The sequence below is a fragment of the Mustela nigripes genome, chromosome X (genome assembly GCF_022355385.1).
Source record: "Mustela nigripes isolate SB6536 chromosome X, MUSNIG.SB6536, whole genome shotgun sequence".
Taxonomy (NCBI): Eukaryota; Metazoa; Chordata; class Mammalia; order Carnivora; family Mustelidae; genus Mustela; species Mustela nigripes.
This window is the reverse complement of record NC_081575.1, coordinates 88,702,299-88,724,974: the sequence shown is the minus strand read 5'-3', so window position 1 is coordinate 88,724,974 and position 22,676 is coordinate 88,702,299. Positions and strand designations below refer to the sequence as shown.

At 41.8% G+C, this 22,676-nt stretch overlaps 2 protein-coding genes across 4 annotated transcripts in view; both read right to left on the bottom strand.

The window, feature by feature from the left end:
- Positions 1-2,274, bottom strand: part of CXHXorf38 (chromosome X CXorf38 homolog) — a 17,695-nt gene extending 15,421 nt beyond the window's left edge. The window contains exons 1-2 of one of the 2 annotated variants that reach the window (XM_059385400.1): positions 2,026-2,274; positions 1,740-1,874 (exon numbers count right to left, since the gene is read on the bottom strand). In XM_059385400.1, the coding sequence (XP_059241383.1) occupies positions 1,740-1,874; positions 2,026-2,241 (351 nt within the window). In that variant the 5' untranslated portion in view covers positions 2,242-2,274. The remainder of the gene's footprint in view (positions 1-1,739; positions 1,875-2,025) is intronic. The other variant, XM_059385401.1, reaches the window with a different exon arrangement.
- Positions 2,275-4,345: 2,071 nt separating this feature from the next.
- The window catches only part of MED14 (mediator complex subunit 14), a 73,187-nt gene continuing 54,856 nt past the window's right edge, over positions 4,346-22,676 (bottom strand). Inside the window, exons 22-31 of one of the 2 annotated variants that reach the window (XM_059385041.1) lie at positions 22,106-22,246; positions 20,457-20,568; positions 17,738-17,869; positions 15,621-15,803; positions 14,429-14,664; positions 12,090-12,269; positions 11,441-11,548; positions 9,661-9,786; positions 9,067-9,259; positions 4,346-6,500 (exon numbers count right to left, since the gene is read on the bottom strand). In XM_059385041.1, the coding sequence (XP_059241024.1) occupies positions 6,427-6,500; positions 9,067-9,259; positions 9,661-9,786; positions 11,441-11,548; positions 12,090-12,269; positions 14,429-14,664; positions 15,621-15,803; positions 17,738-17,869; positions 20,457-20,568; positions 22,106-22,246 (1,485 nt within the window). In that variant the 3' untranslated portion in view covers positions 4,346-6,426. The remainder of the gene's footprint in view (positions 6,501-9,066; positions 9,260-9,660; positions 9,787-11,440; positions 11,549-12,089; positions 12,270-14,428; positions 14,665-15,620; positions 15,804-17,737; positions 17,870-20,456; positions 20,569-22,105; positions 22,247-22,676) is intronic. The other variant, XM_059385042.1, reaches the window with a different exon arrangement.

Below are 22,676 nucleotides of genomic sequence, written 5' to 3'. Positions count from 1 at the left end.
GGAGCCCGATGCGGGACTCGATCCCAGGACGCTGGGATCATGACCTGAGCCGAAGGCAGCTGCTTAACCAACTGAGCCACCCAGGCGTCCCTGGATGTGCATTTTCATCTCATTGCGTACAAACCTAGAAGTGGTACTGCTAGGTCATATAGTAACCCTGTGTTTAATCCTGTGTTTTTTAAAAAAATTAAATAAACAGAGGTAACATTAAAGCTATCTGTAGGGTGGTGGGAATAAGCTGGGAGGTAGACAGAATGGATACCTGAGGTCTGAAAGTCCACAGGCAGGTGGGAGGGGATATGGCCCGAGGTACAAGTGAAGGGCCAAAGTGGTGAGAAGAGAGATGCCCTTCCTCCTTTGTGCCAGAAGGAAGATGATGGTGCACAGGGAGTAGGTTCGCAGGTCTGGTAAAAAGATGAGGAAGCACAAATCTGGGGGCATCCATCAACTCTTAAGAAAAATTGCACAAAGTCAGTAGCTGGCAGTGAGAGTGGAGGAATGGGAGCTTGGTGAGGGAAAGGCAGCAACAACTGTCGGCAGGAACAGGAGCCCTATACAGAGCCATGGCCAGACCACGGGAGCTCATGATCAAGAACTAAAAGTGAAACCATTCTGCTCCCTTGTGAGATTCTCCCCCTGAGCACAAGTAGATGGTGTCATCGGGACTGCTGTTGAGCCATGCAAGTTCAGAGGAAGGAGAATAAAAGGAGGATGTGATCGAAGAATATAAACACTGGGGTTGGACTAGAAGGTCTGTTAGTGACAGCAACAAAAAGGGGCATGAGCAGGTCACACGGGCTTCAAGAGGACTCCAAGGGTATGAAAGCAGCAACAAAGACCAAATAGGTGAGGGACAGTCACAGTGAAGAGCAGAATTTTAAGTTTCTCTTTTCTAAGTAAAAGTAAAAGTTGGCAATTCTGTGGTGTGTCAACAACAAAAAAAATTGGGAAGAGGGTGTAAATATGGTGGGTTTGCGGGTTCAGGTTAGCCATGAGTCTGTGGCCACTGATCAAGTCCAACTTCCTCATCTTTGAGGTTAGGGAACAGAGCCTGGCGTAAGGACACGCAACAGCAGCAGAGCAGGGACTCTGATCCCTGCTTCCCAGGCACTAAGTCTGTGCCTGTGGCTAATCAGCACATAGAGGGACTACAAAAGTTAATTTGTGTTAGGGGCTGACTTTGCCCTGCCCCACCCCACTCCTTACTGGGCTTCTGGAAAACATTAAAAAAAAAAAAAATCCCCAATTGGCCCAACTGGCAAGTCACAGAGCCAAGCTCTAAGTCTTCTCTCTGGCTGCCCACTCCACCCAACCTCCCCAAGGTTTTATTCCTTACCTGGCCACTTAAAGTCCATTCTGTTTCAGCCCTAACTTCCCTTGGCTTCCTCTGCCATCCTGATGGCACCATACAGCCAAAATGAGCTACTCAGGGAGCCTACACTCAAAAACGCCTTACTGTCTCTCCCTCTGGACCTGTGTTCAGGATGCTCGCTCTACATCTTGCCTCAGCGTCTCAAGCAGGGGTGGCAAACTTAAATGTCTTGTTACCAGAAAGGTAAAAGGAAGCTTCTACTTCGCTAAGCTAGATCGGATCCTGTACAGCAGCTCTGAACTGCTTGGACACTAAATCCTAGATCAAACACCCATTCCTCTATCTTTGCATTTGTTTATGGGGCTCTGGGCTCCAGGTGACCGGCTACCTGGTGGCTCATCTCCTACCCTCTCAAGCAGGTGCTTACCTTGGCCACCTCCCAGGCGTCGACGGGCCAGCGGCCCGGCCGGCAGTTTCCCCAGTGGATGTCTCCATTCCTGTTGGTGTGGTGTTTCAAAATCTCCCGTTTCCACTCTGCGCAAACCTGACACTGAGGCTGAAACTACAGGGGGCGGCGGTGAGAAGGGGCCCATGAGGGAGGGGCGGCGTTTTGGGCAAGTGAGCCGGGTCGTTGCGGTCTGCCCTGCCCCAGGAAGGGCTCGGGACCCTACGCTCGGGGACCGGGACGGGGGCCAGGGGGGCCAGGGGCTCACCTGGCGGGCGCGCGGGCTACACCGAGAGCCGCTGCGGCAGGCGGCGCGGGGGCCCAGGCTGGGGGCTGCGGCGAGCAGGCCGCGGTGGAAGGCAAGCACCTCGCGGGAGACGAAGCCCTGTAGGCAGCCGCGCAGCAGCAGCAGGCAGTGGCCCGCCTTCACCCAGTTCTTGTACTCCGCGCAGTTGAGACGCGCGGCCAGTTCAGCCAGCACCATTTCCCGTTGGGGCCCGGGGGCGAGGGGCGGGGCGGGCGGCAGTGCGCAGGCGCGGAAGCCTGGGCGGTGCCGCCGCCGGGGCTCCGCCCAGAGCCCGCCCTCACGTGCACGGCGAAGGAGCCAGAGCTCGCGCGGCGCCCAGGATCCCGGGGCGGAGCCTTATGTCTTAAAGGGTAGGCCTGCTCCATCCCCGTGTTAGGTGACAGCAGATGTGTGATGCTTGCCTAAAGAGCTTGTACTCGAAACTCTTACGCCCTCTTGTCTGTTCCCCCAAACCGAGACCCTGCCAGTCCCCGATTCGACCGCCTCTCCTAATGTCTGTGCTCTTTTATTGTAGAAATACAGAAGATGCTCAAGGCACACTTTTTGAATTACATATGTTCCTTGCATTATACAAGTCTATAGTTTTAGTTCCTAGGCCCAATAGATTGGCTGTATCAAGTAAGGGCATTAGTTCAGTGTGACTGCTGGCTACCTGCATCACGCATCTACCCTGCGTCTGCTGGGTCAAGGTGACACAAAGCTCAAAAACATTAGCCACTGGACCATCTAGCAGAAGCAAACAAGATGCACATCCCCTAGATTCTGTGGAGGGCAGCTGCACCACCCAGAGTCGGATAAGGGCTTCTTCCACTATGGTCCTGAAGCATCCAGCTTGGATGATTATTTAATACTCTTGGTTATAATTAGTGCTTTTTACATAAAGCACTTAGTTAACTTCCAAATAAGTGCCATGAGGATCAGATCTTGAGCTTGGAAGAGTGTTAAAACTTTCCCCTGACTTCGTGGTCAAGAGCAAAGTGGCACCAGTATGTAGGAGCCCTAGCTCTGAATTTCAACTGCCCCTTTTCAACTGTTTGATCTTAAGTAAACTTAATTTTAATCTCAGCAAATTACTTCATTTCTCTGGGGCTCAGTTTACTCATCTGTAAAAGGAGGATATTAATACCTACCCCACTGAGTTGTTGTGAGGATTAAATACACATTGAAATACTTAGGACAGTGCCTGGCAATAGAAAGCTCTCAGGAACTATTAGCTATTATTTTACATGGATCTAAACGTGCCCTTCCATCAGTCAGTCATATTTCTGGGCAAGGTATTTGAACACATCACTGGCCACTTGGAAGTGGAGACAATATATAGAAAATGGTGAGATCTGGTCTCCTGGGGTTGTGCAGTACAATGCTCGTTGGCCTCAGCTTTTTTCTTAATAACCTCAATACTAAATCCACCCTAGGTAAATTTCAATTCATTTCCTTAGACATAAGACTGTCCACTCCTATCAAACCAAATGAAAGAGGAAATTTCCCAAGAAATAATGAAAGATGCATTAACATTTTTCCTTTCTGTCCTTTAAATTTCCTGATAAGTTCTCTTAAAATTTTCTGTATATTGATTTTTATATCAAGAACCAAGAACTTGGATTAATAAATATTTAAGTAAAACATAATAGATAGTTCTTTGAGGGGAAAATCATGAAAGAAACTTTTTTACATAGAAACTGGGTTCTGAATTTAGAGTAGCAAAATTATACTTCTTGAAGTTATCAAATTAATCATGGTCCACAGAATGACTAACAAACAGTTAGTATCCTGTGGCTGAATGAGTTCCTGTATTAACTGCAATAGTTATTAATGGTATTTAAATTTAAATCATGTGTATTTTAGTTTCAGCTTGCACTAGCTCAGATTTAACTTTCATACATAAGGTTTGGCCCCTGTAATTAGTAACTTGATATGTTCTGTTGAATTTTTTGCTTTCTTCCTCTCTAATTCTGAAAGTACTTCTATACATTCTGAAACAGCATTTCAGCAAATGAAAAAAAGAAGCTGGCAAATCAGGACCAATTTCTTCTTTCGAGATCAAAATAATGCTAAGCCAGACTACAGTCCAAAATGTCTCCATGCTAATTAACTAGAGAGAGTTGGTAGTTCTCTGAAACTTGTATAAATTTTATTACCGAAATTACTAAAATTACACTGAAAACACCTTCAAAGTTAAGACCCCAACTACCTATCAGAAAAAAAATTACTATGGGCATCCAGTCCCTTTGATTGAACCTGGGTAACAAAAGAGGCAAAAGACATGGTTTATGCTGAAACCTAAGATTTGAATGCTAGTGTTTTCAAGCTTTAATAAAGTATATTTCAATTCCAAGTACCAAACATATCAAAATTCATATTCATGGGTTTATTCTTATGCATTGAAAGCAAATTCTGCTCACTGAATCCTATTTTGATTTGCACGAGGCATTCAGAGACGAGTTATAATCAGGAAAAAAGTGTCCACTGAATGCATCGTGTTTAAAAAATACAATTAATGTTTCAAAACCACACTTAAAAAGAATACCTGAAAAGTTTACTCTTTTCATAAAATTTGAGACAATATTATCCTGCTGATAAAAATACATTTCTTGTATATACATGTAGATTTCTACATGAAAGAAAGGATTCAGCTCCCAACAGAAAAGGGCTGACCCTTGATAAAGACATGTTAGATTGCCAAACTGATGCGATTCCCATTTTAAGGAGAACTGAAAACCGAAAGATAAAAGGTAAGTTAAAGGAAGGATAAAGTCCAGTCACCTGTTCCTAAACAGTGGTAGAGCTGGGCGAGAAGCAGGGGATAAAGGTAGAAATAAGACAACGAAGAAAGGCAAAGAAGGCCTGCACTCTGACCAGAAGTGAATGGAGAATCAAGCGAAGTTGAGAACAGATACAACATAGCTGCAGTGAGATGCCTGAAATTAGAATTTGGTAGTTGATAGTTAACAGAAGCTCAAATCATCTTAAAGTGGAATTAGAGTGTCTACAATTTACTGGAGAGCCAATATTCCTGTGACCAAATAACTCAGTACAATATTATCACATAAAAAACTTCCCCAAATAACATTAGGTCATCAGAAGACCTTTGCTTCTCTTCTAATCACATTCTTTGAAGCTTAAAAAAGTCCCTGACTCCCGGGAGAGACAGCACGGTGCTCCAAAAAGAAACTCTGCTGAGATGTGTCAGTATCAGAAACTCCACTTGACCCTGGACGGGCACCGAATCTTGGATTCTTCAAAGTGAGGGCACTGTAACCAGGTTTCTTCCAAGCGAAACACTTTACCATTTTGTTGACAATGAATTAAGTTAGGATTGTTTAGAACAACCCCAAGCGTGGTGGGGAAGGCAAGGGCGGAGAAGTTAAGCAAGATAAAGAAATGTCACAGAAATTTCATGCAAGGGTAGAACACTCAAGTTCTAGGTTTCCTAATTCATGCTGTATGCAGAAGTATCCTGTAAACTAAATTTGCCTAACAGAAAAGTTTCCGTATCTTCAACGGATGAGAATGATTGCAGTATGAGATCCTTGATCAATACAAACTACCGCTGTCTCTTCTCAAAGACGGGTTCACCTTGTTTTTTACTTGAATCCTACACTAAAAGACAACTACAGTGCTACATGTTCACCACAAATCAAGTTAGGAATGTCTGAAGAAAATAAATTAATCTTGAAACAAAGAAGATGTTCTTGGTCAAATTTCAGACATTATCATTAGAAATTAATTATTGGCTCCACCAGGTGAAAGATGAAGGGAGGCCAGGAGAAGTCTATAGAGCTGATATACACACAAGTGAGTGTCACTGTTTGTTTTGTTTTGTTTTTAAACCTAGTTTTATTAAATATTGCTTCCTTGGGATGTGTTTATAACAACTCCCAGAACATTTTCATGTAAGGACTCAAAGCGGGCATATTAAAATACAGCTTCAATATAAAGTTTATCACAGTTTTACAGTATTCAAAAATGACAGACCTGCCTTAAAAAACAAAACGAAAACCAAAAAAAGGACTATTACACCCAAAACATAAGAAAACAATTAAATAAACAAGTTTGGCATTTCCATAACTTTATAGTATAAAACAGAATATTAAATCTATTACTGGCAAGCGGACACCGATGTTTTACCTAGCTTGAAATGTGTCCCATTTAAACATACTATACAAGTTCACTATACAAAAAAGATTGATGGTCTTTTTGATGAAAGAAGTGCACCCTGAAAATTTTTGCCAGTTTAGAATATTTAGCTCTTAAAGTCAAAAAAGTCCTTTTTTAAACTGAAGGCTAAATTCTTTTTTTTTTTTTTTTTTTTTTGCTGTTTTGTCTCATTTGTCAGCCTTCCTGGTTTAAAAACAATAGTGTCTATGGACGCCCACCAGGGGGCAGTGTAAGATTAGCCATTAAATCACGAACAGCTGCAAATATTGTGCATTCACCTGCAACAGAGAAAAATGGTCATTAGCTATTCGCAATACAGGAAAGATGCTGTCAACACACTGGTGGGGGTAGGGATAATTAAATCTAAAATCAGCAAGAACTTCAAGGGTCAAAATAAAAGACTAAAGTTTAACTGCACAGGCTACAGGGGACTGAGCTTCGGTGTTATGATACTTGGTTCTGGTTTTATTTGTTTTTCTTCTCAGGAAATTCTGGGCAAGTCCACGTTAGGTTTGAATTTAAGGAGAAATGCCTTGAGTTTCTCCACTGAAACACTGGAGCATTGGATAAGCCTTTAAAATTGGGTTTCGATGCTACTGAGAGTTTGTTTATGCATTCTGAATCTAATGAAAAGATTGAATTTAGATTTATGCATCAGTTACAACAGCAGCGATGTCCTTCTAATGTTGCTTTAAAGGCCAGGTAAAAATGCCTATGATCGCACTGTCCAACAGAACTTTCTGTGCTGATGAAAGTACTCCGTATGTGCACTGTGGCTCCTGAGTACCTGTCATGTAGCTAGTTTGCCTGAGGAACTGAATTTTAAATTTTAGTTAATTTTAACTAGCTTGAATTTAAATAGCCACATGTGGCCAGTGACAGTTATATTGGGCAGTGCAGTTATATGACACATTTTGGATTTTTCTCAAACGTAAAGGAAATGATCAACTTCTGGAGTTCAACATTTATATCAGTTAATGAAAAGAGAGTGATTCTTAAAAGCACTTCACTGGAAGGGGAGGAAGTAACAGGTACGGGGGGCGGGGAGGGGGCGCTGAAGTATATGGCACACGGACAATCCAAAAACAAGACTTGTTGAGGGCGGGCAAGTGGGGGGAGGCTAAGGACTCATCCTTTTAATTTCCCCTTTGCTCAAAGAAACCAGAGACCCTGCCTCGTACTTCTTCTGAACATTACATAGACTTAAATATAATAAACCCAAACCAGCTATAAATAATATTAACCAAAAGCTGGGTCCCTTTCCTGGCACATGGCCTAATGCTACAGTGAGAGAACGGGAGGCCTCAATGGAAGAATGGCCTTCTGGCAAAGGGTGGGACGTGCAGTGACCCTGTGCAAGTTACTGCAAGCTTTCCTCCAACTGGTACAGAGAAAAAATGAAACCCCAGGTTTGCTCAATCTAAGGTAGACATAAAAAAAAAAAAAAGACTAAAAAAGTAAAGAAAAACACTCCCCAAATATCCCAACAACTTCTCAAATAAAAGGAAAAGTTATATCCTTCTTTTTCCTTTTTCAAAAACACATTTTCATTCTTGATAGGTAGAAAAATGTGTCTGATCCCAAGAGGATCAAAACATTCTTTCCTTTTAATTGTAAATTCCACAAGACATAGTAATGATAATCATCTGCTTGTGAAGAAATGGTCTTATCAAAGTTCTACTGGACTGCTACTTTGAAAATTCTTTTAACTTTAAACTTTGTTTCTGAAGGACCTATTTGTAGCTGAAAGAAGAGATAAGTCAAAGGATGAAAGCAGAAAATTTTAAGAAGTGGAAGAAGTCTTACAGCAAAGGAAGCATACCCTTCTCTACTGCCCAGTGCATTTCTTGTAAACTCTATGTGAGTGAAAACTTGCCTACGTATATACAATATGGAGAAATAAATAGCGAAAAACAATTTCTCCCGTGATTCCTGTTTCTAGTAAAATTTTAACACTGTGGTACCTAAAAAATGTTTCAGAGAACAACTTTCCCTCATTTAAAAATGTAATTCTGTTATCATACATCCTAAGCAGAAAGCTAGAGGGCTTCCTTAATAGTAGAAATAAGCAAATTTTAATTGAAATTTAATTTCCTTAAAATTAGCAACAAGCAAAATGGAAGAAAAGTGCTCTTTTTGTGACCAAACATTCACCACTGCTAGGAGTTGTGTGTTCCGTGTAGGCTACCACAGTGTGGAAGGGACCTGGTTTACCTGCCAGAAACATCCAGGATTCCTCGAAAATGTTGTCTGAGAGCTTCATTGTGCACTTGGTGAAAAGGTTCACTTGCACCCGCCTGACACTTATTAAGAAGCCCAAAAAGCAGTGATGCCATTTGTATCAGCTTTTATTCTTCACAAAACATTTAGAAGATACAGAACTTTGAATGATAATATTCTATTAATGATCGAACCATGAAATATGAGAAACCGACATGCATTTCAACTGGTGATGTACAGAGTGGCAGGTATCGATGGTAGGGCAGGAATTCACAGCCATGAAAAAGTCTATCGTCCTAACCTACAGTTCTGTGGCAATGTGTGCTAGAAATACAAGCTTCTGGCATTAGCAACTGGGTCAGTCCCAATAGTAAATCACTAACAAAAATGAGGTCCAGGCAGCAGAGACATGGACAAAAATGAAGAACCAGTGAGAAAGGAAGAAAGCGACAGGCAGACATTAAGAGGGCCACAGCAATCAGCGCTCTATTACTAGGATTGGCGGGGGGGGGGGGGGGGGGGGTGGGGGGGTGGGTAAGGTGGGAGCAGAGGAAAGATGGAGGAATCTCTCAAAAGAACTTTTATAACATATATGCAATAAAATATCATCTACTGGTCAAGTACCTTGTCGTGGTGGGTTCATCTCTGCAAACCTCTTCAGAATGTTGCTGACCATCATGGGAGCAGCAACAGAAGAGTTCTGCTGTCTGGGAATGTCTGCCTGTTGGGTTGTACCTGAAGCCATGTCATAAATGATTGGAACTATAATACTAACAGGTTCTTGGGGAGGGACCGACGTTTTCTGAGTTAGTTGAAGCTGAAGACACACAACACATACAAAAAGAATAAAAACGTAGTAAGAAAATAAAACATTTGCCTCCATTTATCAAAGGTATTATTTACTCTATCAGATTAAGATACCATGGACATAAGAAAACTAGAGATGACAAGAAAAGTGACAAACGATTGAATATTATGGTTAAGATGCAACCGTGCCACACAATTATCTAGTTCAATATGTTTCTGTTATTATTGGAAGAATCGGGAGTACATCACATCTAAGCTGACAATTAAGGAGTCTGAGCCTGTGTTCACAGCGACAGTTAACTCAAGTAATCCCAGAGTTGTTCTATTATCCTCACATGGCTTTTTCCTGAGGGGCTCTGCATGTGTGCACGCGTGCACACACACATTCACACACAATCGGGTAGTACTTACAAAAAATAGCATTTTGGATTTCAGCACCACAGCAGGCGTCCCAGGGGGTGCAATGGGCGGTGCGCTGGGAGGGATCGTCAGGCAAAACTGGACGTTCCATTTTAGCTGTGTTGCCTGGTCAGGAAACTGTTTTTGAAATCATGATAAAGTCATATGAACATTTAAAATTACACTCTAGTATAGGAGTCTGATCTTATTTTATACAATCTATTATTAACAGAACATAAAATGACAGCCTGCATTATTTCAAAGAAAACGCATACATGACGTTCCTACATGCAAAGTCAACTCCACACCTGTGTGATGTGTTCCCCTTTCCTTCCCTCCCGCTCCTTTAATTCCCAGGGCCTACAGATTCTGCTTCCTTGGTGTCTCTGTCATCCGTTCCCACCTCTCTACTTTGACAGATGCAACCAAGCTCCAGGACTGGTGATTTCTCTCGTGGCCCCTAATGGTCCCTTCCGGTGGCTGCCTCTCCCAGTTCCACCATCTATCACTGCCAGAAAAATGTCCTTGAGCATGGTTCTAATCGAGCTCACAAATGTTTAGCAACATGCAGTGACACATGTTGTTCCTTTCCCTTACCCTACCAGGACCAAGACCTGGTATTCAAGACCCTTCTTAACCGATGCCACCTAGACGTCCCAGCCTCAGTCCCAGCTCTTTCTCTAAAACATACTTGTCAAACTGTATTAATAATTTCAAACTGTGTTCACTGGTGTTTTTTGCCTTTTTTTTTTTTTTAAAAGATGTATTTATGTAGTTTGGAGAAAGAATGCTCATGAGCAGGGGGAAGGGCAGAGGGAGAGAGAAAGAAAGAGAGAATCTGGAAGCAGACTCCCTGCTGAGTGCAGAGCCTGAGGCACGGCTCAATGCCAGGGTCCTGAGATGGAGACCTGAGGCAAAATCAAGAGCCAGCCATTTAAGTGACTGAGCTACCTAGGCACCCGCACTGGTGCCTTTTTGGTTGTTGTTTTCGCCACATTTCCTTAAAAAATTCAAATGGGTATCTTTTTGATATAAATGTTTCCTACATGCTACTAGAGCAGAAGCCAAATGTTGAGACTATCAGCAAAGGAACACTGCTGTCCCCAATATTAACAGCAAAACACCAACTGGAAAAAGGAGTGAGGTATTTGGAATTACCCAAAGCAATACTGTAAACATTTGAATGCAAGTCCTGTAAGCTTGGAAAAATATAATCAGCTGCCACCTGGATTCCATCTATATAATTGTATACTTTCACAGGAAAGAAGAGAAATTCATCTCCCCAGGGAGGACAGATTTTTTGATAAATGACATTCGGGGAATTGGGGGCATCTGAAAAAGCCAGATCCACCCCTCACATTTGACACCAAGGTATATTTTAAATGGATCAAAAATTTAAAGAATTTTAAAAAACAAATCCATAACAGTACTAAAAGAAGCCACAGGAGCATCATTTCAGTATCTAGGAGCAGGAAGAGTGAATTAAATGTATTTGCTTTTGTAAGAGGTAAGCCACTGGTAACTTGTGTTGCCTGTAGGGAGGGAGACTAGACGGCTGGACAGGGATAGATGGGAAATTTCCCCTGTATCACATCTTGATCTCAATTCAAAAGATACAGAAGGGCTGTGTTACCTATCCAAAGATAAATAAAATCTTAAAAAATAAGAAGAGTGTAAAAGAAAAACAGAAGTACATAAATAGGTGAAAACCAATAAACACTGCTCCCACCAACTTCAACCTCTTCAGACAGTCCTTGTTATATATAGAAGTATGTGCGTCACTCTAACTTACCAGCTCTAGCTTCATAATATGCACACAGTCCCTGAGGATGTGTGTAGGAGCTCCTAACAGCTTGGTGAAGGCTATTAATGTATTGGCTTTAAACGGCGGTCCTGCAACCTACAGGGATGAATAAAGCAAGTTACTCCACATTCTACTTTGACTCTTCTTTTTGTTGATGGTACAGGCATACCTTGGAGATGTGAGTTCAGTTCCAGCCCACCCCAATAAAGCAAGTATTGCAATAAAGTGAGTCAAGTGAGTTTTCAGCTTACCCAGTACATATAAAAGTCATGTTTATCTATTAAGTGTGCAATGGTATTATGTCTAAAACAATGTACCCATCTTAAAAAATACTTTATTGCTAAAAAACACTAACTACCACCTGAGCTGTCAGAGAGTCACAATCATCGGTCACCATAATAAAGAAAAAGTTGGAAATTTTACAAAAAGTACCAAAATGTGACAAGGAGACATGAAGTGAGCAAATGCTGGTAGGAAAATGGCCCTGGTGGACCTGCTTCATGCAGGGTTGCCACAAACCTTCAATTTGTTAAAAAAACAAAAACAAAAACAAACCAGTATCTGTGAAGCAAAGCAAGATAAAGTGCAATAAAACAAGTTATGCCTGTATTAAAACTATGCATTAAGAAACACATACTCTTGTTTCAAAGAACTTCTCCAAAACTTGAAGTTCATCGGGTTTCCACTGTCCTGCATTTTCAGGTGTCACTTTGAGCTGAAGTGTTTGGTTGGTTTTCGGACTAAGGGCTACTCTGCATTTCAGGGCATCAGTTTTAAACATGATCACTCCAGGTTCGTTGGAATTTATCAGCTGCAGCTGCAAAAACATGAAGTGCATCAAGTTAGTACGTAAGACAAAGAGGAAATGAAAACAGAGAGAACTGTTTCAGAGGGAAAACTAAAAATTGATACCTGCTCCCAATCAAAAATATCTAGGCCCCGAGAACCATCAATTGCTAACATCCCAAAGAAGGAACTATAGGTGTCTCTTGAAGGAAGAATATAACACAACCTATGGAATATTCTTGTAATGTAACAAACTTGAGCTACAATTCAGGAGTTAGATTTGTAGGGTAGACCAATATTATAGAAATGTGAGGGTCAAAAGGACATGTTAAAGAATTCCAAAGGGATGCAATCAGCAAAATCCAGACTGTGAGGAACTTGACACAGCAACAGATAAGGCTGCTTCAACAAATAAACTGTGTGAGAAGAGATGGAGGGGGAGTCTCCAGTTTGAGAGACATAAACTTGTTTGGTTACTTCTTTATTTTATTATTATTATTATTTTAAAAGATTTATTTATTTATTTATTTGACAGAGATCACAAGTAGGCAGAGAAGCAGGCAGAGAGAGAGGAGGAAGCAGGCTCCCCACTGAGCAGAGAGCCCGATGTGGGGCTCGATCCCAGAACTCTGGGATCATGACCTGAGCTGAAGGCAGAGGCTTTAACCCACTGAGCCACCCAGGTGCCCCTGGTTACTTCTTTAGACCATAAACACCATGATAAATTGGGAAATCTGGACACCAACTAGCTATCTGATGATAAAGAAATGGTCTTTATGGATGAAATGAGGTCTGGGACTTGCTGTCAAACCATATGGGAGAAGGAGTTATAGAAGAAACACTGTTGAAGGCAGGTGATAAGAACACAGAAGTTCATTATATTCTCATACTATTCTACTCTCAACTTGCATATATGATTAAAATTTTTCACAAAAAGTTTTTTAAAAATGGCACAGTAGAAGAAAAAAATAAAGAGCACCATTACAAAATGTTGGATCTGGGTTGGGACCTTATAGCTGGCAAATTTTTCTGTAAAGTAATGGAGAATAAATATTTTAGGCTACATGGTCTCTGTCACAACTACTCAATGATGCCGTCAGAGTTGAAAGCTGCCATCAACAATACATAAATTCATATATGTGACTACATTCCAGTAGAACTTCATTTACAAACAGGTGGTGGGTAGGAATTGCTCCCCTCTCCCAACCAGGGCCAGTAGTTTATTGACCCTTGCTCTATCATAACATATTAATTATGCAGATGAGCAAAATGAGGTTCTAATGCCCAAAAGCTTATGTGGCTTCTAAGTGGCAAAAGAAGGGTAGATCACAGGTCTCATAATGATTTTTTTAAATGCTAATTCATTCAATTTATGTTAAGACCTCTATTATTTTCAAATCTAAATATAAAGGTTGCAGAATAGCTAGGTGCCATCCACGGAGCAGATATTTTAAACATTCGCCATTCTACCTCATTAACACATACATGTATCAAGAGTTATAAATAATATGTACTGAATAATACCAAGATATTACGCTAAGAGCTTTATAAGAAATACCTCAAACTCCCACAATTGTTATGAGTTAGGTAAATACAATAATCTACCATTATCAAAAAGGTAAAGGGATTTGCCAAAGCTTGTACTAGCTGGTGGCATGGACTGGGTACAAACCCAGATAGTCAGACTAGAACCACGGCTATCAACTCGGAACTATTTCCTGAGGATATCACCACAAGACATAAGTCTTTTTCTGACTTTTTCTATATCAATTCAGCTGTTCATGAACCTTGTGATCAAAAATAATTTTATTTTAATGGAGAATCCAATTCAAAGTCAGCTTGCCAGCAAGAGAATTCCAGGAAGCCAACAGCTGCTTCTACGCTACTCTATGCAAAGGCAGATTCTGGGAGCATTTGTCCCATGACACTGTGGGGACGCTGTAGGACTTATCTCTGGGCCTGTCAGCCACAGCACAGGAAACTATAAAATGCAGGAACATGTTAACTTAAGAATGGAAAAGGAAATAGTGGGGCCCATTTTTAATGCTAGAGCAGTGTGGACAGCAGTTTTAACAAGCTAGCTAAAGGAAGTGAGGGAACATTATTTTAGTTCACGTGCTGTTCCGTGGGGCAATTTATTAGCACCATCCTTTGACAACCATCACTGAGGAGTTCACTAGGTACCCATACCGTTTCTTGTTGAATAATTCTTTGAAGGTGCCGTCTCATGATGACCGATCCAAGGAATCTTTCAAGCGGAGAACAAAGGTAACTACCTGCCAGGCCAGGCACAAGGCCTGGTGTTGGAGAGGGCAGCAGTAAAATGTTCAAGGCACTGTGAGTGAGGATGGTAGGTATGGAGGCTGCCCAGGAGCGCTGAGGTAGTTTACGAGGCGGAGGCATGTTTGTTGGCAAAGTCTGGGAACCTTTTGGGAAGGAAAACATGTCATTTCATTCACAAATACACATGGTCCCACTGTTCTGTTTTGCTTTTATCATAAATCTTTGCTACTCTAAAGAAATCCATACTGTTTTCCTTACTCCTTGTGGCCTAACAATCCTATGTTAGCTTCCTGTTAGCAAAATGGCCAGGATTCCTCTCCCTATAGCTGGGTTCCTTGCAAAGTGACTTTGTAGCAAGACCTTTGAGAGACGGAGCCCATTTCTCTTCCTGGAATCTGGGCTGGCCCTTTGACTTGCTGTGACTTAAAAGAATGCAGGGGAAGTCATGTGACACCAGCTGCAAACCTAGGAGTCCACTCGCGTTCTTGGAACCCCGCCCAGCCATCAGGTGAACAAGCCTGCGATTAAGTAAGAGACCACAGGGAGCTGAGGAAGCCACGCCACCTGGGGCCATTTTACACCAGCCAGGCCTCAGCCCACACAGGAGCTGACGATAAATATACTAGTAAGCAAAGCAGAAACTGGAAAAATCACCCAGCTTGGCTTAGCCTAAATCACCAACCTATGGAATGGTGAGCTAATGTAAGATTGCTGTTCTAAGTCATTAAACATTACCTGGCAAAGCTAACTAACATATGTGCACAATTCTGTTCTGTGTTAATTTGTACAACCTTGTCAGTTAACTTGAGGTGTCCCTCAAGGTCTAGTTTTGCAGCTAAGCTAGTAGATATACCAGAAGCACTGGGGCTCACCTCATAAGACTTCTGGAGGAGACATTTTCCTCTCCTATATTTTACTTTAACTGTGCAAGTTAACTACTGTTAACCAATTTACTAAGTGGATTAAAGTTTAAGTTATTAAGTATCTCCATTTAACAAGCAGGTCACAGCTTTCAAATGTGAGGATGGAAAAAAAAAACCAACAGGACATCATGTGGAGGTTAGACTAAAACAGACACAAAAATGGTGATGCCGCTCACTTGTTCCAGCTCGAGGGGAATGAGAAGCATCTGGTACTGGAGAATGTAGTGATGGGTTGGCTGGTGACATTCCAGGCATGCGTGTTGCTGGTGAGGGGCCGGACACTTGAGGAGACCCTGGCCAGTTCCCAGCTCGTCCACTTGGTGACACCATAGTGTATGGAGAACTAGGGTCCAGGGTTCCTATAAACAAGTGAACAGATGGTTTTCAAAACCTGTATTTTAATAACTGAAAAGTATTTGACACCACTGAAATGCTTGACACTTTACAAGGCAATCATTTTTTTTCCCTTCCGCTATTTCACTAAAGTATGCGGCTTTTGCATGTGGCACACCTGAATCTCTATTTTGTGTAGTTTATGTACTTTTTAACATGACTCAAAGTTAGAAAAATATAGAATGAGAAATGATAAAGGGTATCTTCACACAAGCTTCAGCATGTTCAATGTGTAACAATCTACACACTACGCAACAACCTATTTTCAAAAACCTATTTGCAAACGTCTTTGAAAATGTTGAGCAAAAAAATCTCAAAGCTCACTTAAGGGCAGAAATCTTTTATTTTTCAAGTAACCCTGACAAATTACGTTTTTCATTCTACCCAAGGCTGAGGAGAGAGAAATTTTCCCTTTTCTTTCTTTAGGAAAGGCTATGCTGACTGAGAAATGGACCAAGAATCAAGTCTTGAAAGCAGTAACTTCCTGAATCATTTGATTATTTAAATTTCATCCCGCAGTTACCTTTAACGTATTATTTATGCCCCTCTGTAATCAAAATATAAACGAAGAAAATACTTTTACCATATATCAGAGAGCAAATGATCCTAACTTTCAAGTCTTATAAATTGGTAAGAAAAAACACAAGAACACATAGGCAGGCATAAAATAAGAAATACCTAAGACTAGTGAAAGAAAAAAGGTTTGACTTCATTAATAATCAAAGAAATGCACATTAAACAAGAAGATACCATTCTTTACCTATCAAAATGACTACGATTTCTGAAAGTCCTAATACCCTGTGTTGGCAATGATGCATGAAAATAGACATTCTTGTCTGATGCTGGAGGAAATTGGTACAGCATTTCAGGTGAGCAATTTGCAGTATGTTTCAAAAGCTTTAGAATTTCTCAAACCCTTTGAGACAGCAATTCCATGTCTAGGAACTTACCTAAGGGAATAATCATGTGAACAGAGATGATATCATTTGCCGGTGTTTAAAAAAAAAAAAAAAAAGGAAACATTCTAAACATACAATAGGAGGGCAGTTAAATCATGGTATGTCAACAAAAGGGAATACTATGAAGCCATTTAGTAGGACAATGTAGATATCACAAATATTAATAGTAGACAGTAAAACCACAGATGCTACATAGCTGTAAAAACTGAGGAAGTCCTTTATGCTGTGATTTGAATGTAGATATCACAAATATTAATAGTAGATAGTAAAACCACAGATGCTACACAGCTGTAAAAACTGAGGAAGTCCTTTATGCTGTGATTTGGCATGGCATTTAGGAAAAAAATAGATGAAAAAAGTAAGGCACTGTAGTGAAGTATGCTGTCCCATGTGTAAAAAGCAGTAAGAACAGTTACAGGCATCTGCCTGTGTATGCACACATCTCTACAAGGACACATAAGAGATGGGTAACACTGAATGCCTCTGGGAAGAGCAACTAGGTGGCTGGTGGCATAAAAACACTTCCCTGGCTACCTCTTGTATTCTTTATTTGAACCAATTCAAAATAGAATTTTTTAGTTGGAAAGTTAAAGAATTCAAGTCTCAAAACAATACATATGATATAGTCCCAGTTGTGGGGGAGGTGTCTGAGAGGAGAGACAAGCAGACAGGTGGAGAGCAACAGAGAGGCGAGCAGGCAGACAAGCCGGGGGGTTAGGGTTAGACGGGAATAGCAAGGCAGAAGCGAGGGGGAGAGAGAGTCCAAAGCAGACAGACTAACTGGTAGATCTCTGCGTGGTGGGATCAGGACAAATTCATTTTCTTTGACGATTTCCCCAACGAACAAAGTGCTAATTTTGCAATAAGAAAATAATTTATTTAACAAAAAACTACTTCACGTCAAATTCTTAAGCTATTGCGATTTCCATGTATGGACTCACCATGTGGACTAGCAAAACTGGCCCCTGGTCCTATTGAGATTCCATGCGAGGATGGGGGAGGAGTTGGAACAAATGACGCTGGTGAAGGGGCTCTCAAAGCCCCACTGGGGGAGCTGGCAGCATGCAGATTTCCTAATAAAGGAAAATAATTATAGATGATCTTGCAGGACACATACTATGTCCTGGCCAAGGACCTCAAATTAAGACTCTCTCTACAGATTAAAGAAATAAGTAGTAAAGCTCCCTTAAATAGCACAAAGAAAATGTAGAATGATTCTGTTACTGAAAAAGAGAGAGAGATCAATTCAATGGGGCCCAAATTTTAGCTCTTATAGTGACTGAATTAAAAAAAAAATACCCAGTGTACTTTTGTGTTTGCTCACTCACTCTTTCAGCAAGTGGGCATGAATGTTAATTTCATGCCAAGCATTGCTGTAGGCACTGGGGATGCAGCAGATGACAAGACAAAAATTCCTGCCCTCATGTAGTTTCTATTCTAGTAGAATGAGGAAGACATCAAATGTATGTCAGGCAGTGATAAGTGCTATGGAGAAAACCTGGGCAAGGAAACGGGGCAGTATCATGTAATGGTGGAAATGGGTGCTGTTCTTTCTAAAAGCAACCCCAGAAGACTGCTCTAAGAAGGGAGCACGTGAGTAAGTGAAGGGTAAGGTGTGAAGATACCCAGGGGGGTAAGATATTCCAGGCAAGAAGCAGAACTAGTCCAAAGGCCCCAAAGGCCCCAAAGGCAGTAGCAAAAATAATAGGGAGGAGGCCAGTGTGGCTGGATCAGTGCGAGCCATGGGGAAGTGGGAGGAGTTGAGGACAGAGAGATGGGGGGGGGGGGGGTGTCCCAGATCATACGGGGACTTGTAGGCCATTCTAAGGACTTAGGGTTTACCCTGAACGAGATGGGAAACCACTGCAAAGTTTGGAACAAAGGAGTTATAAACTAGCTTCTGTTCCGGAAGGATCACTCCAACCACAGTGTAAAAAACAGACCACAGGGCAGGGGCAGGGAAACCAGTTAGAGGCAAGAGTAATAACCCAAGTGAGAGATGGTTAATGGCTTGGGCAAAGGTGGAGGCTGAGGAGGGTTAGCATCTGGATAAATTCTCAGCTCAGAGTGGACAGTATCTGGGACTGACTGAAGTGGGTGTGAGAGAAAGGAGTCCAGCATGACTCAAAACAGCTCTGGCCAAGCGGCAGGCAGGAAGGGGCTGCTGTTTCCGGGAGGTGGGGCAGGGTGCGGAAGTGGGCGGGCAGGTGTTAGGAGTTGAGTCTCAGCCATTGTCTACACATCTACAAGGACATGCTGACTAGACAGCTGGAAAACACAAGACTTGAGTTCAGGGGAGAGGTCTAGATGGCAGACATTAAAAAACTGAGAGCAGTGAGCTTAAAGATGGGATTTAGCCACAGGACTAGTTTCTACTGAGCATCAGGAAAAGGGGGAACCATGCTCCCCAAACTATGAATAAATGTGACATGGAGACACTCACTACATTACCATCACTATCCTCGGTATTCACATGTTTCCGACTCTCTACTCCTGTCTAAGAGAATTTCGTATCCTCCACCTAATACCTAATGCAGTGCCTTACGTGCAGTATGTTCACCAACATGATAACCTTTCAGTGTCGTTTAGAGATTCAGCTGTGGGTTGCTGTAGGGATTAAATGGATAAAGTGCTCAGAACATGGCTTAGCACACAGCAAGCACTATATACCTGTCTGGCACTGTAATTATTTCCAAATAATTATTTCTACTTCCTTCTACATAAAACCTCACTCATACCCTAGAAATGTACACCCCTTGGGTTCTCTGCCCACATCTCCTGTTCTGCTCCTTGCTCCCTAGCAGCTCCTTCTCAGGCTCCTACACCTGGGAAGCAGCTGCTGGTATTCCGCAGGGGCTGAGCTCACCCACCCAGCTCAGCCTTCATTGACCTTCAGCAACATAACAATAACTTCTAAATCTTCATCTGTGGTTCCGCCATCTCTGCCGAGCAGGTAAGGGGGTTATCTACCCAAGAAATCTGATACCCGTCTTCTTTGCCAGACGACACGCTTGAGAGCGGAACTGTATTTGGCTGGCTGCTGAATCCCCAGCGTCATGGAGCATCTGGCCCAGGGCAAGAGCTTAAGCTACACCAACAAACTGTCCAGTTAAGAGTAAAAATTAGGCAACCTCAAGTAGTTCTATAGTGTGCTTCACGGGGCTGCCAACAGAGCCATTTTGTTGGGACAAGCAGGCTGTGCGCTGGCCTACTCTGTGGGGCAGGGCACCTTTCACACATACTAGGACTCAGCAAACTTGTCATGTAAGGGGTCGTCCTAGCAGGAGAGCAGCCCTGACACTGCAGGAATGCGTGTGGCTGGGTTCCCCCAAAACTACAAAAACAGGTAGGTGGTGGGTAGGACTTGATTTGTCGGCCCGACACAGATCGTGTTGTGATTAGCTCTTCTTGGAGCTGTGCCGTGAGCCTGGCACTGGGTGACAATACCTCCTCTTAATTCAGATCTTTTAAAGTGTTCCTGAGTCACGAACACAGCATTCATAACCCTGTCGTAAGGAACAAATGGCAGGTATCTAGCCACAGGTAAGGAGTGGTATCTGAAGGTCTAGGCTGCATGTGTGGTGCTTGTGTTTGTGTGTGCACGCGTGTATGTTCTGAATGTCAAAGCTGAACATGACAAGAGAATAAGTAATATCTTACCTGGAGACTGTGTGTGCATCATAGAGGGAGACTGACTAACTGTGCTGTGGTAAGACGCAGGGGGCGAAGTAAGGGGATAAGCACCTGATGATCCTGGCTGTTTGGGAAATGGCTGAAAAGAAAAAAAGTACACGTGGGTCAGTCACGTGTGTATAGTGTATCGCACATACGGCTAATGAGTTAGCCTTCACATAGTTCACTGGTTACCAAACAGGAAGCACGAGATATGAAAATGTGCAAAATACACATCAATACCACAGATTTTTAAAAACCCCCTTTCAAAATGTTTAGAAAAACAGCAAGAACTCACTTCTGACCTTGTAATACCATTGTCTATATTCCTCAAGATGTTTTTTGCTTACTTTATCTACCATATCACTGATTTATCTGTATTATTTATCTACCATTTCACAGATTCCAAGATTCTTCCCCCACCCCTTTAGTATTTCTGAAATCAGGGTGTATCTTCTGATTCATGGCATGGCACAGTTTACCCGGCAGTGCTGTTTCTGGCAGTTCATAAAAAGTAGTGCATCTTACATCTGGTGGAGTTTTGAAAGCAAATGAAATACAGTAGTTTAACCTGACCTCTCCTCACCTTTACCTTCATCTCCAGCAGTGGAAAAACCTAGGACTTGTAATCCTTCCTAGTTTTTTATTTGAGGTACAAATCACATATAGCAAAGGACACAAATCTTAGAAAATGTCCAGCCTGATGAATTTTTACGAATGTCACTGCTACAGAGATCAAGACACTGAAGAATACTACCAGTGCCCTGGAGGCCTCCCTTATACACCTTCAAAGGCTTTATCACTGCCCCAAAGGTAAGCACTGTTCTGACGTCTGTCACTCAAGCTTGATTTTGCCTGTTTTCACATTTCCTATAAATACCGAATGTACTCCTAAGTGTCTGGCTTCTTTTGTTCAACATTTTATCAGTAAGATTCACCACACAGTTACACGTGGCAATAGTTTTCTTGATTTCTGTAAAGCATTCTACTGTAGGAATAGACCCAGTTTATCCACTTATTCTGTTGCTTGGTATTCGGGTTAGTTTCCACTTTTTACATAAATAATGTTCCTATGAACACTTGTGTTTTTTGATGCATTTCTATCGTACATATATCCAAGAGTAAAATTATAAAATCACAGGTATGCCTAATGTTCAGATTTAGTGCTCTGGAATATTCCTAAACACCCCCACAAGGTTGTTAGACCATTTCATGTGCTGCTAACACAAAATGTTGCCAAGAATAATGAATTCTCTTCTTAGAGCAATTTTTGTGGGTATGGAGTATTATCTCATTGTGGTTCTAAGTTGTATTTCTGTGATGCCAAATGATGTTGAATACCCTTTCTGTGCTTACTGGCCATTTGGATATCATCCTCTTTTGTGATCACATGGCTGATCACCTCACATCATTTTAAGTGCACAAGACTGAGGTTAATGCTATTTCTGGTACTGTTCACTTGCCATCACTAGAAGCCTTCTCTCCCTCTGTCACTATTTTTTCATATGGACTTCCTGGACACCTTGGGCCCACCAAGGATCTCCTTGCCTTTTAGTTTAGCAAAGACGCTCAGACACCTGAGGAACCCATTAAGTTAGACAAATATGATACTATTTGGAATTTCAGCTAGACATCACCTGTTGCTGAGGTGGTGGCTGGAGCTGCGAGATTAAAGAATCCATCATATCTCCTCCTATGGGAGAAGGGGGATTATCGTCCTCATTTACAGACCTTCTTCGAGCATCCTGATTGCTGTCAACAAACATATTCAGGAATGTCTATGGATATAAACAGGTAGAATTCAGATTATCTTACTTAGCTTTAGTAACATATTTTTAATCATTTAGACTATTTTAAGAGAAACAAATACACTACACCCATCTCTATAACAGAAGTTTGTTACACAGCCACTACTATGAGGACAACCTGGAAGATATACTGATAATTTTGAATGGGGAAACTGAGGAAACTGGTTAACTGCAACAACAGAAACAACATCTAAGTTAAAAATCCTGTCAATTAAGAAGTATTGTGCAAGCACAAAGTCGAAGAGAGAAGTATACCCTGGCACCTCCTCACAAATAATAAGTATTTCATTATTAACTTCTGAACCAGAAACTCAGGAAACAAAAGAAAAGTTGTATGTTGGTCATTTAAGTAATACCAATGACTTGGGAAATTTCCTTTTTGGTGAAGAGTCCTCACTTC